The sequence below is a fragment of the Balaenoptera ricei genome, chromosome 14 (assembly GCF_028023285.1).
Source record: "Balaenoptera ricei isolate mBalRic1 chromosome 14, mBalRic1.hap2, whole genome shotgun sequence".
Classification (NCBI taxonomy): Eukaryota; Metazoa; Chordata; class Mammalia; order Artiodactyla; family Balaenopteridae; genus Balaenoptera; species Balaenoptera ricei.
Genome location: NC_082652.1, coordinates 16800671 through 16823362, shown reverse-complemented (window position 1 = coordinate 16823362; position 22692 = coordinate 16800671). Strand labels below are relative to the sequence as shown.

The following is a 22692-nucleotide window of genomic DNA, read 5'->3' as shown; positions in this document are numbered from 1 at the left end:
GTGCTGACGAGGGGCTGAGCAGGGAATCCCCTGCCTTCCAGGGATCGGGAGTGTCAGTCATCACGTGGTGGCCGGGCCTTCCAGTCAAGTCCTGAGTGGGACCGTGGCTGAGCTGTTCATCCCCTTCCTCCAGCAAGAAGGTAATTGTGCACCATGGTGAGGATGCAGCCTGGACCCATCCTTGACCCCCGGTTTTCACAGTTGGAGCCTGCCATGAACCCCTTCTGAAGGCCCTGCTTCCTATCCCTGAAGCATCACTGCTTCCTCTCCCTTTACTCCTACTTGCTTTCGCATGCAACTGGCAGTGATGTGACGTGGGTCTAAGACATAGGGCTGACTGGACTTCCGCTTCTTGCCCTAGTTCACGAAGGCACCTTGGTGCACGCCACCTCTGTCCTGGCTCTCTGGTGTAACCGGTTCACCACAGAAGTGCCCAAGAAGCTCACTGAATGGTTCAAGAAAGCCTTCAGCCTTAAAACCTCCACCTCTGCAGTGAGGCACGCCTATCTGCAGTGCATGTTGGTCTGCTTCCGAGGTGAGATTCTTCCCTCACAGAGGTGATCTTCAGGGCGTCATCACCGTTCCAGGCTTTCCCTTTCGGTCCAGCTTTTTTTGCATCATTTCCTCCTGAGCCACTGGGAGCATCTAGCTTAGTCATCCATAAAGCCTAGAATCAGAGCCCAGTCTTCACAACAGATTCTGGCTTCTCCTCCTTATCAGACCTTCAGAATACAAAGTTTTATTCAGAGAGGACCCACAACCAGAACCTGGCACTCCGTTTTCTGAAATCATGGAGAAATGATTCTGATAAGACTGATTTATAAGGTGTAAATTATATAATCTTTACACTGGACCTATTAGAAACAACCACTGCCCTCGCTTCAGTGCTAACAAACCTGTCATTTGGGCATGAGCATCTACCTCCTTCCCAAGCACAGCGAGGGGAAACTTCTAATCTGTAAGAGCTTGATCCCCAAGGTGAAAATCTCTAATATTGATGTCCACCTCTGAGATGGGCTCGTATTTCAGTTAAAGTTTAAACTTATGATGACTGGGTTTAAAAAAGTGTTTAGGAGACTCCAGAGCTGCCCCTAGAGAGGTGACCCCCCCTCTGTACAGTGTCTGTACTTGTGTATCAGTTTGCAGTTTTGCTGCACTGATCGAACTTGATTTTAGATTGAGTTCTAAATAGCCAAGTCTTGGTTTAACCTAGTCTCTTTAGCTTGAGCTAGTTCTGCTTGATACTTCAAAAACAAACATAAACCTTTAAAATACACATTTCTTGGATTCAAATCCATGGCGTCATCCAAATGAAATACTTGTTTCACTGTGAAATACTCTACATACCAATTTAGTAATTAAGAAAACATGGGTTGGGACTTCCCTGGTGATTCAGTGGTTAAGATGCCATGCTCCCAATGCAGGGGGCCCGGATTCGATCCCTGGTCGGGGAACTAAGATCCCACATACTGCAACTAAGCCCGTGCACCGCAACGAAGACCCAGTGCAGCCTAAATACATACATACATACATACATACATACATACGTACATACACACATACATACATGGGTTTAGCTATAGTTTTAGTAGGTTTCTACTTTTTTTTTTTTTTTTTTTGAACAGAGTTTAGTTCATAGCTCAGCAGATTGATTGGTTCTGGTTTTGGGATTTGGGTCCGGAGGTTGTCTGGTGTGGGAGAAGAGCCCCAGAGAGAAATTAGTCAACTTGAGGTTTGCCCTGGCTCTCCCTCAACCAGCTGTGTGGCCTTGGGCAACTCACTTCACCTCTCTTGGTCTGTTTCCTTATCCATCAAGTGAATACCTGGACTATTGGATTAGTAAGGCCCCTTCTAGCTCTAGCTTTATGGTTGTAAAGTTTGATTTAAGCCCTAGATTCTAATTCCATTTATTTGAAAGGTAACTGAAGGGTGTTAGCCAGTTCAGACATGGGCGAATAACTCCTTTCTCAAGTAGTCTTGCCATCCTTGCGATTGGGGTGTTCTGTAAGGTGCTGGTCCTATCTCCACAGGTGACACACTGTTGCAGGCCCTGGACTTGTTGCCCTTGCTCATCCAGACAGTGGAGAAGGCAGCCTCCCAAAGCACTCAGGTTCCCGTAGTCACCGAAGGGGTCGCTGCTGCCTTGCTGCTCTCAAAGCTTTCGATGGCTGACTCACAGGCTGGTAAGAGTCCAGAGATGTCCAGGATGCTAGCAGACAAGGGCCTCTTTCAGAGTCCTTGGGAGGAGTACCTTGATATTTAGGATTTTACAGGATTAGCTTGGCCGCTTACCACACTGGGCAGCTGTAGGGCCACTTGTCAACTGCAGGGATGGATTTTATCTACAAGCCCCTGTCCCGGAGCATTGGAGCACCAGGGCAAAGGAGGACAGTGACAGAGTCCCCTGGCTGCACTCCCGCTGCACAGTGCAACGCTGAGGCTCGTCCCTGCAGATGATAAGTGGGACTTTGTTTTTAATTGGTTATACATTTATAGGGTATAACATTAAAAGCTTCCCCTTAGCCATCCTGTCTTCCAGCCACTAAGTTTCCCTCCTTGGATAGTATTAACCAGTTTCGTGTCTAGAGATGGTCAATGTGTAATTGCCGAAACATGCTGGGTAACATACTATACATGCCATATTGTGTACTGAACACATCTTGGAAAAGATTCCAAAATCAATACAACAAAAAGAGCTTTCCTTTTTTTGTGGCTACATGGTATTCTGTGCTTGTTTAGTCTACATCCTACTCTGCATGGGGACATAGCTGAACTTAGTCCTGTGGTTAGAAATGGATTTCAGCTCTTTTCATATAATTGTGTGCCATCTGACTATATGCCAAGGCACTGGGCTACTTCTGTGGCAGGGAGGCAGAACATGACCCTGTTTCAGCAAATTTTAAGCTGCTTTACTCTACCGGGAGAGAGGATATACAAAAGTTATCTGTTGTTTAAGGCAAAATGTGGCATAAGAGCAGTTTTGAAGGAGGGATTTCTTTTAGTTGAGGGGTTGGGTGTCAGGAAAAGCTTCACGAAGGAGGGAGCATTCGAACTAGGGCCCTGAGGGCTAGAAGGGTTTTCACTAGCTGGCCCAGTGTGAGTTCAGACGAGGGAAGGGCGGGGAAAGCACCACATGTGGACCTCAAGTAGTTCAGCCTGGCACCTGGAACAGGTGGGAATTCCAGGTGGGAAGCAGCTCACCTGGGCTCCTGTGGGCAGCAGAGAACCACCAAAGCTTTTCATATAGGCAGTGCCACCAGAAGAACCGGTTAGTTCTCGGAACCGGAGGACAGTGAGCCTGGGAGTGACCCGCCCCCGCCGAGGGAGAACTCCTGCCTGCTGCAACAGCGGAGAGTCTGTCAGCAAAGCCAGCCCCCGCAGCTTCAGCATGGCGGGGACTAGCCCTGGCATGTGGGGAGCTGTGTGGTAGAGTGACCTTTTGTTTCTTGCAGAGGCCAAACTGAGCAGTTTCTGGCAGCTGATTTTGGATGAGAAGAAGCAGATTTTCACTTCTGACAAATTCCTGCTCATGGCTTCAGAGGATGGTGAGTCACTACCCCCTTAGTTGAAGTCGAGTTTGGGGCTGAGTCTCTCTGGTGGGTCTTCAGAGAGGATCCTTCCCTGGCAGCCTGTTGTTTTGACCAGACAGCTCAGCAAAAACCTGGAGCAGAGTGATCTGGCAAACAGCTCAGTTTTTGTGGGAATGAATGTACTCCTGTGGGATGTGGAAGGCTAGGGAAATGGGAGGGAAGTGGGAGATTTGTGGAGACAGCACTAATAGTTGTGGAGCTGTGATATTAGGTGTAATTACAGCTGACTGGGTAATTGGTGCTGTCATAGAGGTTTTCGTGTACTGAGAGGCAGCTGAGAAGCTCTGGTGAAGTGTGGCTGGCTCCACCCGCACCAGGAGATGGAAGAACTGCTGGTTTCTATCTTGGCAGAGAAGGAACAGTTGATCTTTAAACGTATGTTTAAAATTCTGGGTTGCTTTAGAAGTATCTGCCGCTAATGGGTGATTGGAAAAGCCTTTTGACTGACAAATCACAATATTCTCTTAATGAGCTACAACTGTTAGTCACTTCTGATGTTTAAAAAATGTTTAGCTAATTTTTGAATAGGAGATATATTCACATAATAAAAAAAAAAGACCCAAGAGAGTCTACACTGAAAGTTATACCCTTGCTTTGATCTCTAGCCACCCATTGTCCCTGGCCATGGAGAACCAATTTTATCAGCTTCTTGTGTATCTTTGATATTTTATATTTATACCAATAAATAACCTTATGTATCAGTTCTCTGCCTTTTTTACACAAGTGTTAATATGCCTACTATATGCATTGTGCTGTCTAGATTTGGAAATCATTTCACGGAAGTATATAATGAGCGCTCTCATTCTTTTTTTTAGAACTGCATAGTAATTTTAAAAAAATTATTTTATTGAAGTATAGTTGGACTTACAATGTGTTAATTTCTACTGTACAGCAAAGTGATTCAGTTATACGTATATATACATTCTTTTTCATATTCTGTTATCGTTTATCACAGGATATTGAATATATTTTTGCTTGTTCCAAAATACACGTGTGCCTATGGAGAACAGTATGGAGGTTCCTTAAAAAACTAAAAATAGAACTACCACATGACCCAGCAATCCCACTACTGGGCATATACCCTGAGAAAACCATAATTCAAAAAGAGTCATGTACCACAATGTTCACTGCAGCTCTATTTACAATAGTCAGGACATGGAAGCAACCTAAGTGTCCATCGACAGATGAATGGATAAAGAAGATGTGGCACATATATACAATGGAATGTTACTCAGCCATAAACAGAAACGAAATTGAGTTATTTGTAGTGAGGTAGATGGACCTAGAGTCTGTCATACGGAGTGAAGTAAGTCAGAAAGAGAAAAACAAATACCGTATGCTAACACATATATGGAATCTAAAAAAAAAAAAAAAAAATGGTTCTGAAGAACCTAGGGGCAGGACAGGAATAAAGGCGCAGATGTAGAGAATGGACTTGAGGACATGGGGAGGGGGAAGGGTAAGCTGGGACGAAGTGAGAGAGTGGCATGGACTTATATACACTACCAAATGTAAAATAGATAGCTAGTGGGAAGCAGCCGCATAGCACAGGGAGATCATCTCGGTGCTTTGTGATCACCTAGAGGGATGGGATAGGGAGGGTGGGAGGAGACGCAAGAGGGAGGAGATACGGGGATATATGTATGTGTACAGCTGATTCACTTTGTTACAAAGCAGAAACTAACACACGATTGTAAAGCAATTATACTCAAAGATGTTTTAAAAAAAAAACAGAATACACGTGTAGTCAGCAAAAAAGAAAATTCAGTAGATACATGTATATGTATAACTGAATCACTTTGCTGTACACCTGAAACTAACACAACATTGTTAATCAGCTATACTCCAATATAAAATAAAAACTTAAAAAAAAAATTCTAGTGAACTGTAATTTTACCTTTACATTTTGGTGTTCATTTTCCAGTTCTTCCCAGTTCTTTCTGGATGTGTTCTCTATTTTAAAAACACTTGTGCTGTTTCTGTCCCCCCCCAGCCCTCTGTACCGTGCTGCATCTGACAGAGAGACTGTTCCTTGACCATCCGCACAGACTCACAGGCAACAAAGTTCAGTACGTGGGGCTTGTTTACCTTTCCCCTTGGGCCAAGTGACACAAACCCTGACAGGAGCCTGAGACGTGGCGGTGTGTGAGGGGTGGGAGGCTGGCTGCGGAGAGCCCTATGCCTGGCTTTCCCCCAGGACGCCCTGTCCCTCTGCTGCAGGCAGTACCACCGGGCTCTGGTGGCGGTGCTCCTAAGCCGCACCTGGCACGTGCGCAGGCAGGCCCAGCAGACGGTTCGGAAGCTGCTGTCTGCTCTCGGGGGCTTCAAGCTGGCCTGCGGACTCCTGGAGGAGCTGAAGACTGTCCTCAGTTCTCACAAGGTCAGGGCATCTGGGCTGCAGAACTGGGGCTCACAGACCCCCTTAGCTGACCCTGCTTATGCTGTGGGATTTTAACTAGACTGCTCCTGGGCTGTTCTCATTCACTCAGACTGTGTGATGCCAGAATCTTCTGCCCTGCCCTGGAGTTTGGGTAACACCTTGTTTCATATAATTCCTTTTCCTTTTCAGATGCTTTTCTTTCTTCCCATGTTTTATGACATGTAGCTCAACCTTTTTATTCTTGAGTAATGGAAAAACACTTCATTTTTAAAGCACTTTATAATTTTTAAAGTGTTTTCTACCCATTGTCCCTTTCAGTTTTTCACAATGCCTTTAAAAGGCTGACAGGCTTACTACGATTATTTTATATGAGTTGTCCAGGGTTCCGGTAGCTGAAATGACTTGCTCAGGGTCCCCCAGCCAGGGGGTGGCAGAACTGGGAGTTGACCCGCAAGACCCGGCTCCTAATTTCAGTGCTCTTTGTTCCCTGTTTCACTGCTTCCCTCCTTCCCTAAGCCTGCTTGAGGGATGTGGGCCAGTGACAGACTTGCAGTCTCAGGGTAGGTCCCCTGGACCAGTGTCTGTTGCCTTCTTTCCCCCTGTGGGCTGTTTTAGGTGCTTCCTTCCAGGCCCATCTCATAGCCTGTGGGTCCCAGTGCAGGGCACTGGGTGTCAGTATCCACACCAACAGGGAGCCCAGAGAACAACATGAATGAGAGGCAGCTGCCTCCCTGGCATCTTCATCTCCTGTGTGCCAGGCCTGCATGGGGCTCTGAGCAGTGGGGCTCATGTGTTGTCTCCCCACAGGTGCTGCCCTTAGAGGCTCTGGTGACCGATGCCGGGGAGGTGACTGAGGCGGGCAAGGCCTACGTGCCTCCGCGGGTCCTGCAGGAGGCTCTGTGCATCATCTCTGGGGTGCCAGGGCTGGAAGGTGATGTCACCAACACGGAACAGCTGGCCCAGGAGATGCTGATCATCTCCCACCACCCGTCCTTAGGTGCGTGCCTGGGGCGGGTATTGGAGGGGCGGGGACTACGTTGTAGGAGCAGGCCGGGCAGAAGGCCTCAAAGAGCTCCCCTTCCCTTCAGTGGCTGTGCAGTCTGGCCTGTGGCCAGCACTTCTTGCCAGGATGAAGATCGATCCGGAAGCCTTCATTACCAGGCACCTGGATCAGATCATTCCCAGGATCACCACACAGAGCCCCCTGAACCAGGTAATTGGCGTGTGAGCTGGTTTTGGTCTCAGGTCAGAGTCCAGACAGGGAAGATTCAGAGAAACAGGGAAGGTGTGATGAAAAGTGGGTTGAACCCTTGGGTTTCATGTGGCAGAAAATGCAAACTAGTTTGAGCACAAGAGGGAACTTGCTTGTTCCCTCATCTAACTGGTAAGACCCAGGATGTGACTGGACAGGGACTCAGGTGTCTTCAGGACCTTATAGGTGGTGTGTCTCCTGCTCTCTGTCCATCTCTCTGTCTCATCCATCTGTGTACCATTTCTGCTTTCCACGGCATGGGCTCCATTCTCAGTCTCCCCTTTTTAGTAGCAGAATAGCTATTCCAGGCTTACTTCTTGTCCTGCATCAGCTCCAGTGGGAAAAGCTTGCGTTTTCCAGTCATTTCAGCTGGCATGGGGTCTTACTGCCCTGGTTGACCTGACTTGGGTCTTGTGCTTATCCTGGGGCCCATCCTTCTGGTCTGGGTCACATGCCCACCTCTGGAGAGGGTGGGGTCAGCTCCACCTGAACCATAGAGATTGAGATTGGGAGAGGAATGTGCCCCCCAAATCAGGGTGCTAGTACCAGGTAGGTACAGCTCGCTGAGAAGGCAGGCACACACTATAGTTGTCCACTCCAGTAGGCAGTGTTCAGAAAGAGCAGGCAGTGGCAAGAAGAAGGGGAGCCAATTGCCTGGGGCATTTAGGCCCGGCAGGACCCCTCTCCAGTGCCAGCCGTGGCGCACACTGACCGTGTCTATGTTTGTCTGGCAGTCTTCCATGAATGCCATGGGCTCCCTCTCCATCCTGTCCCCAGACCGGGTCCTCCCTCAGCTCATCAGCACCATCACCGCTTCCGTGCAGAACCCAGCGCTGTGCCAGGTGACACGGGAGGAGTTTGCTATTATGCAGACCCCTGCCGGGGAGCTGTACGACAAATCCATCATCCAGAGGTGAGCCCCCACTCATGGGCTCAATAGCCCCAAGTCTTAGTTTTCTTTTTTTTCTCTTTCCTTTTTTTTTTTTTTTCAATTAATTAATTTATTTGGCTGCGTCGGGTCTTAGTTGCAGCACGCGGGATCGTTCCCTGCGGCACGCGGCCTCTTGGTTGCCGCGCACGGGCTTCTCTCTAGTTGTGGCACGTGGGCTCTAGAGCACGCGGGCTCAGTAGTTGTGGTGCGTGGGCTCAGTTGCCCCGTGGCATGTGAGATCTTAGTTCCCCAACCAGGGATTGAATTTGCGTCCCCTGCATTGGAAGGTGGATTCTTAACCACTGGACCACCAGAGAAGTGCCTGTCAGATGGAGACTATGTGTCCTTTGTCGGGTCTTGTGAGGAGTAAATGAAACAATCTGTCTGTTCATTGGAGGAGTGCTTGCTGTGTTCTAGGCACAGTACTTAGGCCCGGGATACAAGAGCATGTAGAGTATCCAGCACTTTCCTGGTGCATATGACTTAAAAGCTAGCTGGGGTTTTATGGCTGGCGGGAGGCTGAAGGGCCTGGTGGCTGTTTTGAACCTGGCTGATCACCTGCTCTGGTGTTTCAGTGCCCAACAGGACAGCATAAAAAAGGCCAACATGAAGCGAGAGAACAAAGCTTACTCCTTCAAGGAGCAGATCATCGAGCTGGAGCTGAAGGAGGTGGGTACGTGGAGGCCTCACACGTGGGGTGGCCTCAGGCTGGTCCCTTGAGTCATCCTGACCCATGGCACACTCCTCCGACCTCCCCACTGATCCTGAGTCCTCCTGCCACACTCTTTATCTGCCCTTTCTCGGGTAGCTTTCTCTACCCCCAACTCAAGGAAAACAAATTTTTCTCTCTGCTGGCAGTAGTTCATGTATTTCCTCTGCTAAGTGGTGTTGCTTGATTCCATGCCTGTCCCCCCAGCTCCTGGAAGGCTGGGACCTATCTGTCCTCCTGATAGTAGGCACAGGGCCTGGCACAGTGTAGCCGCTGGGCGTGGTTCATCGCTGTATTTGGCAGTGACAGAACTAGTTCTGACAGGAGCAAAGCACACAGGGCTCTTTCCTGTCTCAGAGCCTTTGTTTGCTCCTCCCCCGGTTTTTTGTTTTTTTGTTTTTGTTTTTTTTCCTCCCTCAGTCTTTACAAGGCTGGGTTCTTGTCTTCCACATCTCTGCCCACATATCCCCTTCGCGGAGAGGTGACCCCTCTGCCCACCCTATCCAGAGTAGACACCGCGCCTCTTCTCATTTGCTATGCATCATATTTATTCCTTTCATAACATTTGTCATGATCTGAAGTCACCTTGTTTATGTATCTGTTTCCCTGTTCGTTGTCTACCTGCACCCACTAGATCGTCAGCTCTGTGAGGATAAAGACTTGGTCTTGTTCTCACGGTCTCCCCAGCATCTAGAACAGTGCCTGGCACCATGTAGGTGCTAAGTAAAGACTTATCAAATGAATGAGTGCTCTCGGTCTTTGCAAGGCTTTAGCTTATACTGGAAGAGAGTGTCTGTAGGGCGGGCTGGCAGGAGGGGAGGCTGAAGCTGCATGGCTACCAAAATACCCTTTTCAGCACCTGGAGGGACTTTTCATTTCTCTAACGTATAAAGGCCCTTCTTGTGTTTGTTAGTAGAGAATCCAGCAAGAAATCGCCTCTCTACTGCTCTCTCTGTTCTGTAGAAACCAGGTGGCTGTGGACTTGTGGGAGTAGGGGAGGCCACATGGCAGGTTGGGGGGACAGGTCACAGACGTAGAGCTGTCCTGGTGCTGACTGGGGAGCTGAGCGTGCCCCGCTTGCTGGGAGGGAGGGAGTTCCCTTCCCTGGAGATGGATTTGCTTTGCTTGTTCCCTTCAGGAGATAAAGAAGAAGAAAGGCATAAAAGAGGAGGTGCAGCTGACCAGCAAACAGAAGGAGATGCTGCAGGCCCAGCTGGACAAGGAGGCACAGGTCCGGAGGCGGCTGCAGGAGGTAAGCAGGTGCTGCCCCCACACGCCTGCGCCACGAGAGTGCTGGGCCGCCTGGGGCAGGGCCCCGCTCACTGGCCTTCTGGGTTGACTCTGCTTACAGCTGGACAATGAGCTGGAGGCGGCGCTAGGACTGCTGGACACCATCCTGGCCAAGAACCCGTCCGGCCTGACCCAGTACATCCCTGTCCTGGTCGACTCTTTCCTGCCCTTGTTGAAATCTCCCCTCGCTGCTCCCAGGATCAAGAACCCTTTCCTGTCCTTGGCTGCCTGTGTCATGACCCCTAGGCTCAAGGCTTTGGGTTAGTCCTCTTTGGCTGGCTGTGGGCATGACCCTGGGGCAGGATGGGGGTGGACAGAGATGCCCCTGAGTGCTCGTGGGGAGGCATGCAGTGACCTAGGCTACTGACTTGTTTTCCTATGGATGCAGCCTCGGGCATCTCAAGCTGCGTATCCTTGGGAGCACACAGTGCCGCCTCCTCTCTCCTGTTTTATGTCTTCTGAGTCTTCATTCTGAGGGCCAAGTTTTAGATGCTAGTTGATGATCTTTCTGTAGTGTTTTTTTTTTTTTTTTTAAGTTATTTATTTATTTATTTTTGGCTGCGTTGGGTCTTCGTTGCTGTGCGCAGGCTTTCTCTAGTTGTGGCGAGTGGGGGCTACTCTTCTTCGCGGTGCACGGGCTTCTCATTGTGGTGTCTTCTCTTGTTGCAGAGCAAGGGCTCTAGACGCGTGGGCTTCAGTAGTTGTGGTGCACGGGCTTAGTTGCTCCGCAGCATGTGGGATCTTCCTGGACCAGGGCTCGAACCCATGTCCCCTGCATTGGCAGGAGGATTCTTAACCGCTGTGTCACCAGGGAAGCCCTGTAGCAGTTTTAAATTCAGTGGCAGTGGGATGGTTTGGTGCCACGTGGCCTGTCTGTGTAGCCCAGAGCTCCTGAGCGGCCACGTGTGGATGACCAGAGGTCTCTGTGGCCTTTAGCTTTCTGTTGGCTGTGGAGAAACAAAGACCAGGTGGGGTGGCTGGGAATTGTGGAGGCCTCGCTTTATGGGTTGTTTAACGACCTTGAGGGTGAACATACCTTGAGCCTGAGGGGTATGTTCCCTTTAGGGTGAGGCTGGAGTCAGGCGGTACACACAGAACCTGCCGGAAGTATTACCTGGCTGGCTGCGCTGCTGCATGGAAGGTGGGAGGACCACACGGATAGAGCTGAATAACTCCCAACTGAATAACCCCTGGGTGGCTCATGCCTCCTCTCAGCGCACTTTTAATTCCTTAGTGTCAGAAGGGTATCTCCTTGCCGGACTGCCTACCCTTTGGCGCTGTCATGGAGATGAAATGAGAAATTAGGTTGAGGATACTTAGGCAGAGCAGAATTGATTACTATTAAGTCAGAGGAACATGGCATCTCTGCCCTGGGTCCCTGGTTTGCACCTGGGCCAGATTCTGTGTCTTTGCGAGGGTCGTCCCCTGCTGGGTCCCTTCTCTTGGACACAGGAACTTTGGTGAGCCACGTGACTCTCCGCCTGCTGAAGCCAGAATGTGCCCTGGATAAGTCATGGTGCCAGGAGGAGCTGTCGGTGGCTGTGAAGAGGGCGGTGACCCTGCTGCACAGTCACGCCATCACCAGCAGGGCAGGCAAGGGAGAACCAGGTAAGGGACAGGACGGACAGAGGGCACGAGGCGGTATGAACCGTGCAGGGATTGCACGAGCTACGGCGTCCCGTCCCCCGGGGCTTCCTGAGGCTGTAGCCTCCAGTGAGTCTCTTCCCTCCCTGGCCTTGATTTCCTCATCTGAAAAAGGGGGGATGGATGATTTTTGAGCCTGGTCCCTGGTATTCTGAGTCACTGTGACCCCCATTGAGGGTTTAGTTCTTGCCATTGGAAGCTACTTGTCTGTCTGTCTGTCTGTCTATTTATTTATTTATTCATTCATTCATTTATGGCTGTGTTGGGTCTTCGTTTCTGTGCGAGGGCTTTCTCTAGTTGTGGCAAGTGGGGGCCACTCTTCATTGCGGTGCGCGGGCCTCTCACTGTCGTGGCCTCTCTTGTTGCAGAGCACAGGCTCCAGACGCGCAGGCTCAGTATTTGTGGCTCACGGGCCTAGTTGCTCCGCGGCATGTGGGATCCTCCCAGACCAGGGCTCAAACCCGTGTCCCCTGCATTGGCAGACAGACTCTCAACCACTGCACCACCAGGGAAGCCCCTACTTGTCTGTTTTAACTCTCACATTGTGGAACTAGGCAGTGTCTGGGGTAGGGGCAGGACTGCCTTTAGAACTGGGCTACTGTCTGTCATACCTCTTGTCATGCCACATACTTCAGGGTGTCAGGGCCTCCAGCCTTCCCCCCCCCCACTTGCCCTGAGGATGGACACTGAGGCAGCCGTGCTCAGGGTCCTGCCCGACCTATAGGATCCATCTGCTTCTTGCTCTCACAGACGCCGCGCCCCTGTCCGCGCCAGCCTTCTCCTTAGTCTTCCCATTTCTGAAGATGGTGCTGACCGAGATGCCCCACCACAGCAAGGAGGAGGAGGAGCGCATGGCCCAGATTCTTCAGATCCTCACCGTCCACGCCCAGCTGAGGGCCTCACCCAGCAGCCCACCAGGGCGTGTGGACGAGGTTGGCCCGGGGAGCTCGGCTCCCCCTCGGCTTGAGGGGGTTGGGGAGGCAGGGGCTTCCGATGCTTCCCGACCCATGAACAATTCTGGGGGGGAGGTCATGCCGCATATACATATACCTATAGCAGCAACCATTGGTGAGGAGGGCCCAAATGTTCTCTGTTCAGTGCGGTTGTCAAGACCTCACAGAAGCTTATGGGTCTCTTGTGTCTGATAGTTTCTGACCCAAAGAAGTTGAAGGATTTTGTATTAATTTATTGTTCTGTTTCTAACTCAGAAGATAGTGATGATCACTCTCTCCCTTTGACTTGCTTATGATTGTGAGACTGGAGCTCATTCATTGAGGAGTTTTCTTTTTAATAAATTGTGTTCTAAAAATTTGCCAAAGTAATGCATGAGTAAAATTCCAACAGTACAGAAGCAAAAGGGAAATGCCACTCCCTAGAGGTAACTATTGCTAACAGTTTGGCCTCTACCCTTGTGGACCTTTTTTTTTTAAGCACATTCAAAACTCATACCCACAAACACAGCAAAGCAAAAATGGATTGTACTGCTTCTTTCATGGGACTATATTCTCTGGGTCTCCTCCGGTGTCCGGATCCATATGATCCACGTCACATGGATCTAATTTTACAGGCTGCATGGGGTTCTATGCTGTGGGTGCACCATGGTTTAGTTAACTTTTTACTTGATTGATATTTTAAGGTTGTTTCTAACGTTTCCATATTTTGAACATCGCTGTGGTGTGTCCCCTTGTACATTTATGTCCCTTGCACACTGTGTGAACATTTCTATAGGACAGATTCTTGGGCATGGAATTGTTAGGTTATGTGACATATTCTGAGCAATACCCTCACTAAACGTTTTCTTTTCTCCAATCCTAATACAACCTCACGTAGTGTTAATCTTGCCAACGATGGGTGAAAGAATGGTGTAATGTTTTATTTCGCATTTTTTTACTTTACTTGTAAAGTTCAGTATCTCTTCATATGTTTATGGGCCACCTGTATTTCATATTCTGTGAATTTCAACCAAGGTTAAGAGTTTATTTTTAGTCCCTGAAGATCCTGGTTGACTGGGGTTGGCTCCTGTGCATTGAGTTGTAAACCTGACAGGGTTTCTACAGTGGAGTCAGCAGTATGACCCAGAATGTTCCCCTGTGGGTGAGAGGGTGCTGCTTCATGTGCCACCGGACTTGGTTACAGACCTTCCCTGGAGCTTCACCCTGACTTACCTTCTGTTCTCTCTTAGAATGGCCCAGAGTTGCTGCCTCGTGTGGCCATGCTGCGCCTTCTGACTTGGGTGATCGGCACAGGCTCTCCCCAGCTGCAGGTGATCTGGTTCCCAGTTGGCTTTTGCGGTGGCTCAGTTCATGACCCCAACCTCAGGTCCTAGTTCTTCTCTCAGCCCTCAGTTCTGGCCTTGGGCAGAAGAGCTGCTTTTAAGAGCCAGCCTGACTGTTCTCAGCTAGTGAGGGGTTTTGCTTGGGTCCTGCCACTGGCCTTGGCCTGGCGCTGGGGTCTGAGCCCTAGTAGGGCTGTGGGGTGGGCATTCTCAGTTCAGATTCCTCCCTGGGCCCCTCAGCCCATCACCTGGCTCCCCTGCCTGGCCCCATAGTAGGAAAAAAATTTGTGGAACTGAGCCCAGCGGGTGGATGTCTTCCTCAGGTTCTGGCTTCAGACGCCCTGACCACCCTGTGTGCCAGCAGCAGTGGCAAGGATGGCTGTGCCTTTGCAGAGCAGGAGGAGGTGGACGTGCTGCTCTGCGCCTTGCTGTCCCCCTGTGCTAGTGTGCGGGACACTGCGCTCCGGGTGCGTGCCCACTCCCTCTTGGGGCTACCGTGGCGTCCCTTGTCCCTCAGTGTCCCTGTTAGAGCTGCCCTGATGGGAGATGCCGCACATAGGCACCAGTGTGTCCTGGAGGCAAAGAGAAGAGGCCACGGAGTGTGGTTCGGGGTCATTCTAGGAATTGGAACAGCTAAACAGTTGTCATGTATCACTGCCTATTTTTTTCTTCACCGCGGAAGGCTTCACCTAATTTCTAAAATGGAATGTGGATCTTGGTACTTTTATAGACAGATATAACTCACAGGATTGGTTCATTTCTTCAACCTACTACCTTATACTTTTTCTTGGTGCTTTGGGACCCAAAACTAAAGGATCCCCTTGGAGTATGAGACATTGATTCCTAAATGCCAGACTGCAGGCTCCTGCTATTGCTCTGTGACAGAGGTTTCACTGGTCCTTGGTAAAAATGTGAAAAACAATGGCAATGTGGCAAATATTTCTTAAAACAAAGGGAATGTCCTTTTTCTAAGGTTTTGTCTGACTTGTGTGTTTAGAGTTAAACTTTTAAATTCTATGTTAGAAAAGATTCTACCGCTACATGCTATCATTTCATGAAAGAAAAGCTCTTTGAAGAGCAGCTAATGAGCTGAACTGACTCATGGCGCTCCCTAACCAGCGCTGTCCAGTGGAGCGTTCTGCAGGGCTGGAAATGTACATCTGTGCTGTCCAGTGTGGTAGCCACCGGCCAGCGTATGGCTGTTGAGCACTTGAAATGTGGCTGGTGCAGCTGAAAAAGTTAGAGTTCATTTTAAATGATTTCCCTGTGGAGACCCACGTGCGGCTGGTGGCTGCATCTTGGATGGTTCAGCCCTAGAGGGAGGCAGGGTGGTGGCGGGCAGGTCAGAGGCTCTTCCAAAGGTCGTGCCTCACACAGTGTGATCCCACCCCCTCTCAGGGGCTGTTGGAACTCCACATGGTATTGCCAGCGCCTGACACTGATGAGAAGAATGGCCTGAACCTTCTGCGGAGGCTCTGGGTGGTCAAGTTTGACAAGGAGGAGGAGATCCGGAAGCTGGCTGAGAGGTGAGAGCCGTCGGAAGGCTGGTTTTGCTGCTCTGTTTTCTTTCCCCTCGTGAAACAACTGGAGCCAGCGTGCTCAGCCTACAGAGGGAAAGAGGGTCGGGTGGTCGGGTTTGGCAGGGCCTGCGCTGCAGGTCCTTGTCTGACCAGCTCCGCCTTCGGTCTGCTATAGGCTCTGGTCAACCATGGGCCTAGATCTGCAGCCAGACCTCTGCTCCTTGCTCATCGACGACGTCATCTATCACGAGGCAGCTGTGAGGCAGGCCGGGGCCGAAGCCCTCTCCCAAGCAGTGGCGCGTTACCCGCGGCAGGCGGCGGCGGTTATGGGCAGGCTTATGGAGATTTACCAGGAGAAGCTCTATGTGAGTCGCTGTGCACCGCGACGCGGTCTGGGTGTGTGAGGGTGGGTTGGACCCTGTTCAGCCTCCCACCTGCTCCAAACAGGAGCCACACTGTGGCTCAGGGTGGCTTGTGCCTAATCTCTTGTCTCACCTGGGTCGCTGGCTTTACTGGAGAGAGCGCTGCAGTGCATTGATCAACCTGTCTGTTGCAGCGGCCGCCCCCGGTGCTGGATGCTTTGGGACGCGTTATCTCAGAATCTCCTCCAGATCAGTGGGAAGCCAGGTATAACAGCTGCTTCTGCCTTGTACCACTCAGTGCTTTCTGAGGTGTGGCAGGTTGGCTGGGCTGGGTGCTGTGAAGAGGCAACATGGGATAATGGATCAGCAGAGGGAAACAGCAAGACCTCCCTCTGAGTCAGAGACCTGAGTTGAAGTTCTGGCTCCTCCTGGCTAGCTAGACGACATGTTTCTCCTTTCCTCCGGGGGACTCTGTTTCTGTAGAGATCCCTGGGCACCTCCTTACTGCTGTAGCTGAAAGAATAATAGTACTTAGCCTTTGTAGAATACGTCCACTTCTGAATGCCTTCACATCTGGTTCCTTCACCTCCCTTTCCTCCTGCCCTGGAGGGAGAGGGGTAGGCGATGCACTCACACCTGGGGGAACAGAGGCAGAGCTGGTCCCCTCCCCAAGGTCACCCTGTAGGAGGTAAGCCCTGGGCAGATAGGAGGACTCTGTTTTACAAGTGGGCCGTTCCCAAACCAGTGGGCACAGCCGTGGGTAAGCACAGGGCATTGGGCTCCGTGTTGTGCTCTGCCCCTGAAGCAGTGTTTGCTGTTGGCAGCCTCACTCTCCTAGTGACATACTGGGATAGGTGCCACCAGCAGGGGAGGAGGCCTCTGGCTTGCCCTTGCCCCCCCTGACACGCTCTCCCTTCTTTCCTAGGTGTGGCTTGGCTTTGGCTCTGAACAAGCTCTCCCAGTGTTTGGACAGTTCTCAGGTGAAGCCACTCTTTCAATTTTTTGTCCCTGATGCCCTCAACGACCGAAACCCAGACGTCCGGAAGTGCATGTTAGATGCAGCCCTTGCGACGCTCAACACACATGGGAAGGTAAAAGATTTCAGCTAGCTGAGGAGGTGGGGAGAAGGCTGGGCCAAGGTGGGCTGAGCAGTGGTGCCGCAGGGATGCTGAGTGCTCGAAATCCAGGCAGGGCACTAGCCCCCGTGGAAAATTCCATTTGTATTTCTTTTGAGTCATAAAGACCCCCCAAAAGGGTGTTAAATTCTTGTAAGTCTGCTGCAATTCTGCCAGAAACTGGGAAACCCGCTGGCACTGCTGGCTAGCTTGTTAGGATGCCTGTCCCAGAGCCAGCCTTGGGCTTGGTCCTCGGGCAGAGACCGTCATCCCCAGGCACAGCCTGTGGGCTGACGTGAGGCTCCTGGAGCTTTTGGCTTTCCAGGAGAACGTCAACTCGCTGCTGCCGGTGTTTGAGGAGTTTCTGAAGAACGCACCCAATGATGCCAGCTATGACGCTGTGCGGCAGAGCGTGGTGGTCCTGATGGGCTCTCTAGCCAAGCACCTGGAAAAGAGCGACCCCAAAGTGAAGCCTATTGTCGCCAAGCTCATCGCCGCTCTCTCCACCCCCTCCCAACAGGTACCTGCCCCCTGGCCTGGGGCCCCAACTGGGTGGGCAGTGGGATGCTAGGGACAGAGTCGGGTATCAGGGTCCAGAAGGCCCAGTTCTCTGCGAGGAGTCATCTCGTCTCGGGACAGCCTGGTTTATAGTCAGGAATACGCACCTCTGGAGGGGGAGTTAGTTTGTTACTTTGTTCTAGTAGACCTCTTAGATGTTTTCATTTTTTCTACTCATTTTCTAAGAGTCAGTTTTTGCATTTAGAGTAAACCTGTCCCTGGGTATACAGAGGTTTTAAAAAAAAAAAAAAAATTGTTCTTGATGTGTTAGCCTTTTCCTGATCCTCTCCCTGTGTGTGTTATATGTTTTGGGGGCCTTGTAATGCAGCCTCCAAGCTACAGTGCAAAGGATTTTTTTTTTGTTCTCTTATTTGAAAAACACATTTACATGTATTTTCTGTGACTTGCATTTCGGACAACCCAGAGTGTCCTCCTCAAAGGCACAGTTGAAAACCACAGGTTTACTGAATTGTGGTCAAATAGGCTGTCAGAGTACCTGGCCTCCCAAGCTTCCTGCCCAGGCCCCTGGTTGCAGACTGCCTCGCTGCCCTGGTCGGGCTTCATGAGCTGTGGCTGGAAGACGACTGACAGCATCTTTTGGGACTGCTTGATTTGGACCTGGCCCTGTAAGGCCCAGCCCCATTTCCCCGTGACTACAAATTTGAAAACTGAGAGATTTGGGCTGTTTTTAAGGAGGCACAGTAGCATGCCTCTCTCTGGATCTTTCTCTGTGAGTGCGTTTAATCTTCCTGAGGTTTTACCCCACCTGCCCAGGCCTAGGTTCTCTCTTCAGACCAGAAATAGCACCATAATGGCTGATGCTCTCCCGGCTAACAGATGTAGCGCGCACCCTGACGGAATGTGGGTCAGGCATGAGCTTGTACCACCATCTGCCTTTCCGATGCCCTGTGTGGTCTGACCTGCGGTGGCTGAGATGGGGCTGGGGGACGTTTGGGGGTGAGGTGCTGCGGAGGACTGCATCGGCTGCCAGGGCCTGGCTGTGGTTGAGCTGCAGCACTGACGCGGCGGGCCCCTCCCCCAGGTCCAGGAATCCGTGGCCAGCTGCTTGCCGCCCCTCGTCCCCGCCATCAAGGAAGACGCTGGAGGGATGATCCAGAGGCTGATGCAGCAGCTGCTGGAGTCAGACAAGTACGCTGAGCGCAAAGGGGCTGCTTACGGGCTGGCGGGCCTGGTAAAGGGCCTGGGCATCCTGTCGCTGAAGCAGCAGGAGATGATGGCTGCGCTGACCGATGCCATCCAGGACAAGAAGAACTTCCGCCGCCGAGAGGGTGAGTGTCTCCAAGCTCGGTGCCGCCCAGCGTGGGAGGTCAGTCCCCATGGCTGCCAGAGGAGGGAATCCGGCTTTTCCTCCCCTGCTGAAGGCCGGCGTTTGTGTGTGTGCTGCAGGGGGGCAGCTGTCTGTGAGCCATTCCATCCCATCCTTGCTGATGCGGCCCGGACTTCCTTTTTTCTAACTCAGCAACACCCTCAGCTGAGAGAGACTTGCCTTTTTAGCTGTCAGTGCTCCCTGTTCTCAGCTCCTTTATGCTCAGGGGAGGCAGAGGGGCTGCTCCCTCACGGGGCGGCCACTTTAGTCCCACAGCTGCCCTGAGTGTTTTCCAGAGGGTGAGGAGGTGGTGGGGAGCTTGTCCTGTAGCTGCCCCGAGAGGACATCCTGTTCCCAGCTGTCCTGCCTTCTCCCCCAGGAGCCCTCTTTGCCTTCGAGATGCTCTGCACCATGCTGGGAAAGCTCTTCGAGCCGTACGTGGTTCATGTGCTGCCCCATCTGCTACTGTGCTTCGGGGATGGGAACCAGTACGTGCGTGAGGTAAGTCCTGAGGCTGCACTTGGGAATGGCTGGCAGTGGTTCGAGGCCCCTGCTGCTGGCAAGCCCTCTGCCCGCATCTTGGACACTGGTTACTGGTACGGACTCCTCTGGTTCCCAGTGAAGTACTGAAGCCCTAGGAGGTGAGAAACCATGTTTCTCCTGCTCAGCAGTCTCTGCGGGCCTGGGCACAGGGTCTGACGCAGTAGACCTCCCAGTGAGCATTGGTCACCAGGAGAACCCTCGGTCCAGCATCAGGCCTTGACCCTTGCGTAGCCGAGGAGGCCCCTGAACATCTTTTCTCCTCCCTTGAGGCTGCAGATGACTGTGCCAAGGCTGTGATGAGCAACCTGAGTGCTCACGGGGTGAAGCTGGTGCTCCCCTCCTTATTGGCTGCCCTGGAGGAGGAATCCTGGAGGACCAAAGCCGGTAAGGCCGCTCCCTCTGTGTCTCTGTCTCAACTTCCTGTTCTGAAAACTGCCCTCACAGGGGTCCAGAGCCACAGCTCTTGTGCCGTGTGTGCTCCCCAGCCCAGGGATGAGGCCAAGACTCTGGTTAGGCAGCTCATTGCTTTATTAGTTTGTGTGCTTTCTTGCAAAGAACAGGCCTCCCACAGGAGCCACAGACCTAAGTCAGGAAATCCCAGAACTTTAAGGCTAGTCTGTGGCTAGGTCTGTGATTTTAAAGCCTTTCCCCCAACCATTAAACCGCCTTTTTTTTTTTTAAAGAATCAATTTTTATTTTATTTTTGGTGGCTGTGTTGGGTCTTTGTTGCTGCACGCAGGCTTTCTCTAGTTGGGACGAACAGGGGCTACTCTTCGTTGTGGTGCGTGGGCTTCTCATGTGGTGGCTTCTCTTGTTGTGGAGCACCGGCTCTAGGTGCGCGGGCTTCAGTAGTTGTGGCTCGCGGGCTCTAGAGCTCAGGTTTAGTAGTTGTGGCGCACGGGGTGGGCTTAGTTGCTCCGCGGCATGTGGGACCTTCCCGGACCAGGGGTTGAACCCATGTCCCCTGCATTGGCAGGCAGATTCTTAACCACTGCGCCACCAGGGAAGTCCCAAAACCCCTTTTTAAAAAATGTTATCTTATTTGGAATCCTAATTTGTAAAACAGAGTTGCTCAGGTTTGGGGAGGGTCAGTGTCGGGGCTTCCTCCTCAGTCCTTCAGGCTTCCCCCTACATCTTGAAAAATCACAATCTTAATCAGTCTCCTCATTTGTAGATGAGGAGACTGAGGCCAGAGAAATTCAGTGAATTGACCTTGGATCACTGTCAGCTCTAAGCCAGGTCTGGCCACTCTCCCCAACACTGCCCAGCCTCTCGCCCAGGCTCCCAGGCTCAGCAGGCCTCAGGAGCATTTTGCTCGCTTGGCTGGAGCCAGGCCCTGTGCCCTCTTCCCGGGACTGCTGGAGCAGTCTGCAGAGGAGCAGGCCGTGTGTCCCTTGCCCGGGCAGCCAGCCCAGGCGACTTGCCAACCTGTGCTCAGTGATTTCATGCTGGGCGTGTGTCTGCCGTCTGCAGGGTCGGTGGAATTGCTTGGGGCGATGGCGTACTGTGCTCCTAAGCAGCTGTCGTCCTGCCTACCCAACATCGTGCCCAAGCTCACGGAGGTGCTCACCGACTCCCACGTCAAAGTGCAGAAGGCCGGACAGCAGGCGCTCAGGCAAATTGGCTCCGTCATCAGGAACCCGGAGATCCTGGGTACGCCTCTCCCACGAGGGCACTGGCCCTGGCTCCTCCTCCCATCCCTGGACACTGCAGAGAACATGCACCCATTCAGCTTAGGCCCTCTGAGGACAGATATGTTCACATTGAGATAACCTCTAAATTTGGGGAAACCCTTTTCCTACGATAATAAGTGGAAAGTAGTTTGGAAGTGGTCTGTTTTCCTGTTGGTCTGGAGCAGTCGTTGACTGCTCAGGTAGGGAAACTGAGTTGTTGGCCCAGAAATAGCTTGACTCTAAGGGAGCCTTGAGGTCAACAGATGAATGACAAGCTCTGGACCACATCTGCATCATCCAAAGTGTTAGGTTTTGGGGAACTTTTCTATTCTCTCTCATTCCAGGAGACCTGTGATAGAGGGAAGGTTAGGGAGCTTACTTTTTAGTGTGGTTCTTTCTTGAGTAATTAGGGAAAGATTGATTTCTAGAAACAAACCCCAGCCAGCTACCTTGACCAGCACTGTACTTGTTAATTTTTAAGCTTCAGCATAGAACATCGGTACCCATTCAGTGCCTTTCAGCCTGAATATTTCCAGACTTGTTTTCATTCAGAAAATGATGGGTTTTTGTTTTTGTTTTTTAAGGGATGAATAGGTAGATGTGGATTTTGTTGTTGTTTACAATGTCCAGCACCCCTGGGGCTTTCTAAGGCCCAGAACAGTCTCATCTCTATCGAATGAATGCCTTCATTTTTGGAATCCAGCCTGGGACCTTTTTTTTCTTTTTTAAATTGACTAGTTTGTATAATGTAAAATTCACTTCTCAAAAATGTACAACTTAGTGGTTTTTAGCATATTCACAAAATTATGTAAGTATCACCGCTGTTTAGTTCCGGGGCATTTTCATCATCCCAGAAAGGAACCCCACACCCATTACCATTCACTCCTCATTTCCCCTCCTACCTCTAGCCCGTGACAACCACTAATCTATTTTCTGTCTCTGAGTTTGCCTATTCTGGACACTTCATGTAAATGGCATCATACAGTATGTGGCCTTTTATGTCTAGCATCTTGCATTTAGCATTATGTTTTCAAGGTTCATCCACACTGTAGCATGTATCAGTACTTCTTTCCTTTTATGGCCCAATAATGTATTCCATTGGATGAGTATACCACATTTTGTTTATCCATTCATCAATCGATAGATGTTTGGGTCGTTTCCACTTTTTGGCTATTAATGTTGCTATGAACATCTGTATCGAAGGTATTTTTTTCTTTTCCCTGTAGGCACGATTTCAGTTCTCTTGGTTAGATACCTAGGAATGGAATTGCTGGGTAAAAATTGTGGTAACTGTTTACCTTTTTGAGGAACTGCTAGACTGTTACCCCACGCGGCTGTACCATTTGACATTCCCGGCAGCAATGTATGAGAGTTCCAATTGCCAACTCTGTTATTGTCTGTCTTTTTGGTTACAGCCATCCTAGTGGGTGTGAAGTGGCATCTCATTGTGGTTTTGATTTGCATTTCCCTAATGACTAATGATGTGGAACATGTTTTCATGTGCTTATTTTTCATTTGCGTAT

The 22692-nt window shown here is 50.8% G+C and overlaps 1 protein-coding gene across 1 annotated transcript in view; it reads left to right on the top strand.

Annotated features, from left to right (window-relative positions):
- GCN1 (GCN1 activator of EIF2AK4) overlaps positions 1 to 22692 on the top strand; it is a 56560-nt gene that overhangs the window by 15672 nt on the left and 18196 nt on the right. The window contains exons 13-37 of the mRNA XM_059895060.1: positions 42 to 140; positions 362 to 535; positions 2031 to 2183; positions 3453 to 3545; positions 5584 to 5659; positions 5811 to 5970; positions 6778 to 6967; positions 7059 to 7183; positions 7957 to 8135; positions 8729 to 8822; positions 10001 to 10114; positions 10214 to 10412; positions 11605 to 11760; positions 12547 to 12728; positions 13979 to 14059; positions 14395 to 14538; positions 15470 to 15597; positions 15767 to 15956; positions 16148 to 16218; positions 16879 to 17044; positions 17394 to 17588; positions 18669 to 18915; positions 19333 to 19454; positions 19766 to 19880; positions 20970 to 21149. Coding sequence (XP_059751043.1) covers positions 42 to 140; positions 362 to 535; positions 2031 to 2183; positions 3453 to 3545; positions 5584 to 5659; positions 5811 to 5970; positions 6778 to 6967; positions 7059 to 7183; positions 7957 to 8135; positions 8729 to 8822; positions 10001 to 10114; positions 10214 to 10412; positions 11605 to 11760; positions 12547 to 12728; positions 13979 to 14059; positions 14395 to 14538; positions 15470 to 15597; positions 15767 to 15956; positions 16148 to 16218; positions 16879 to 17044; positions 17394 to 17588; positions 18669 to 18915; positions 19333 to 19454; positions 19766 to 19880; positions 20970 to 21149 — 3633 coding nt within the window. The remainder of the gene's footprint in view (positions 1 to 41; positions 141 to 361; positions 536 to 2030; positions 2184 to 3452; positions 3546 to 5583; positions 5660 to 5810; positions 5971 to 6777; positions 6968 to 7058; positions 7184 to 7956; positions 8136 to 8728; positions 8823 to 10000; positions 10115 to 10213; positions 10413 to 11604; positions 11761 to 12546; positions 12729 to 13978; positions 14060 to 14394; positions 14539 to 15469; positions 15598 to 15766; positions 15957 to 16147; positions 16219 to 16878; positions 17045 to 17393; positions 17589 to 18668; positions 18916 to 19332; positions 19455 to 19765; positions 19881 to 20969; positions 21150 to 22692) is intronic.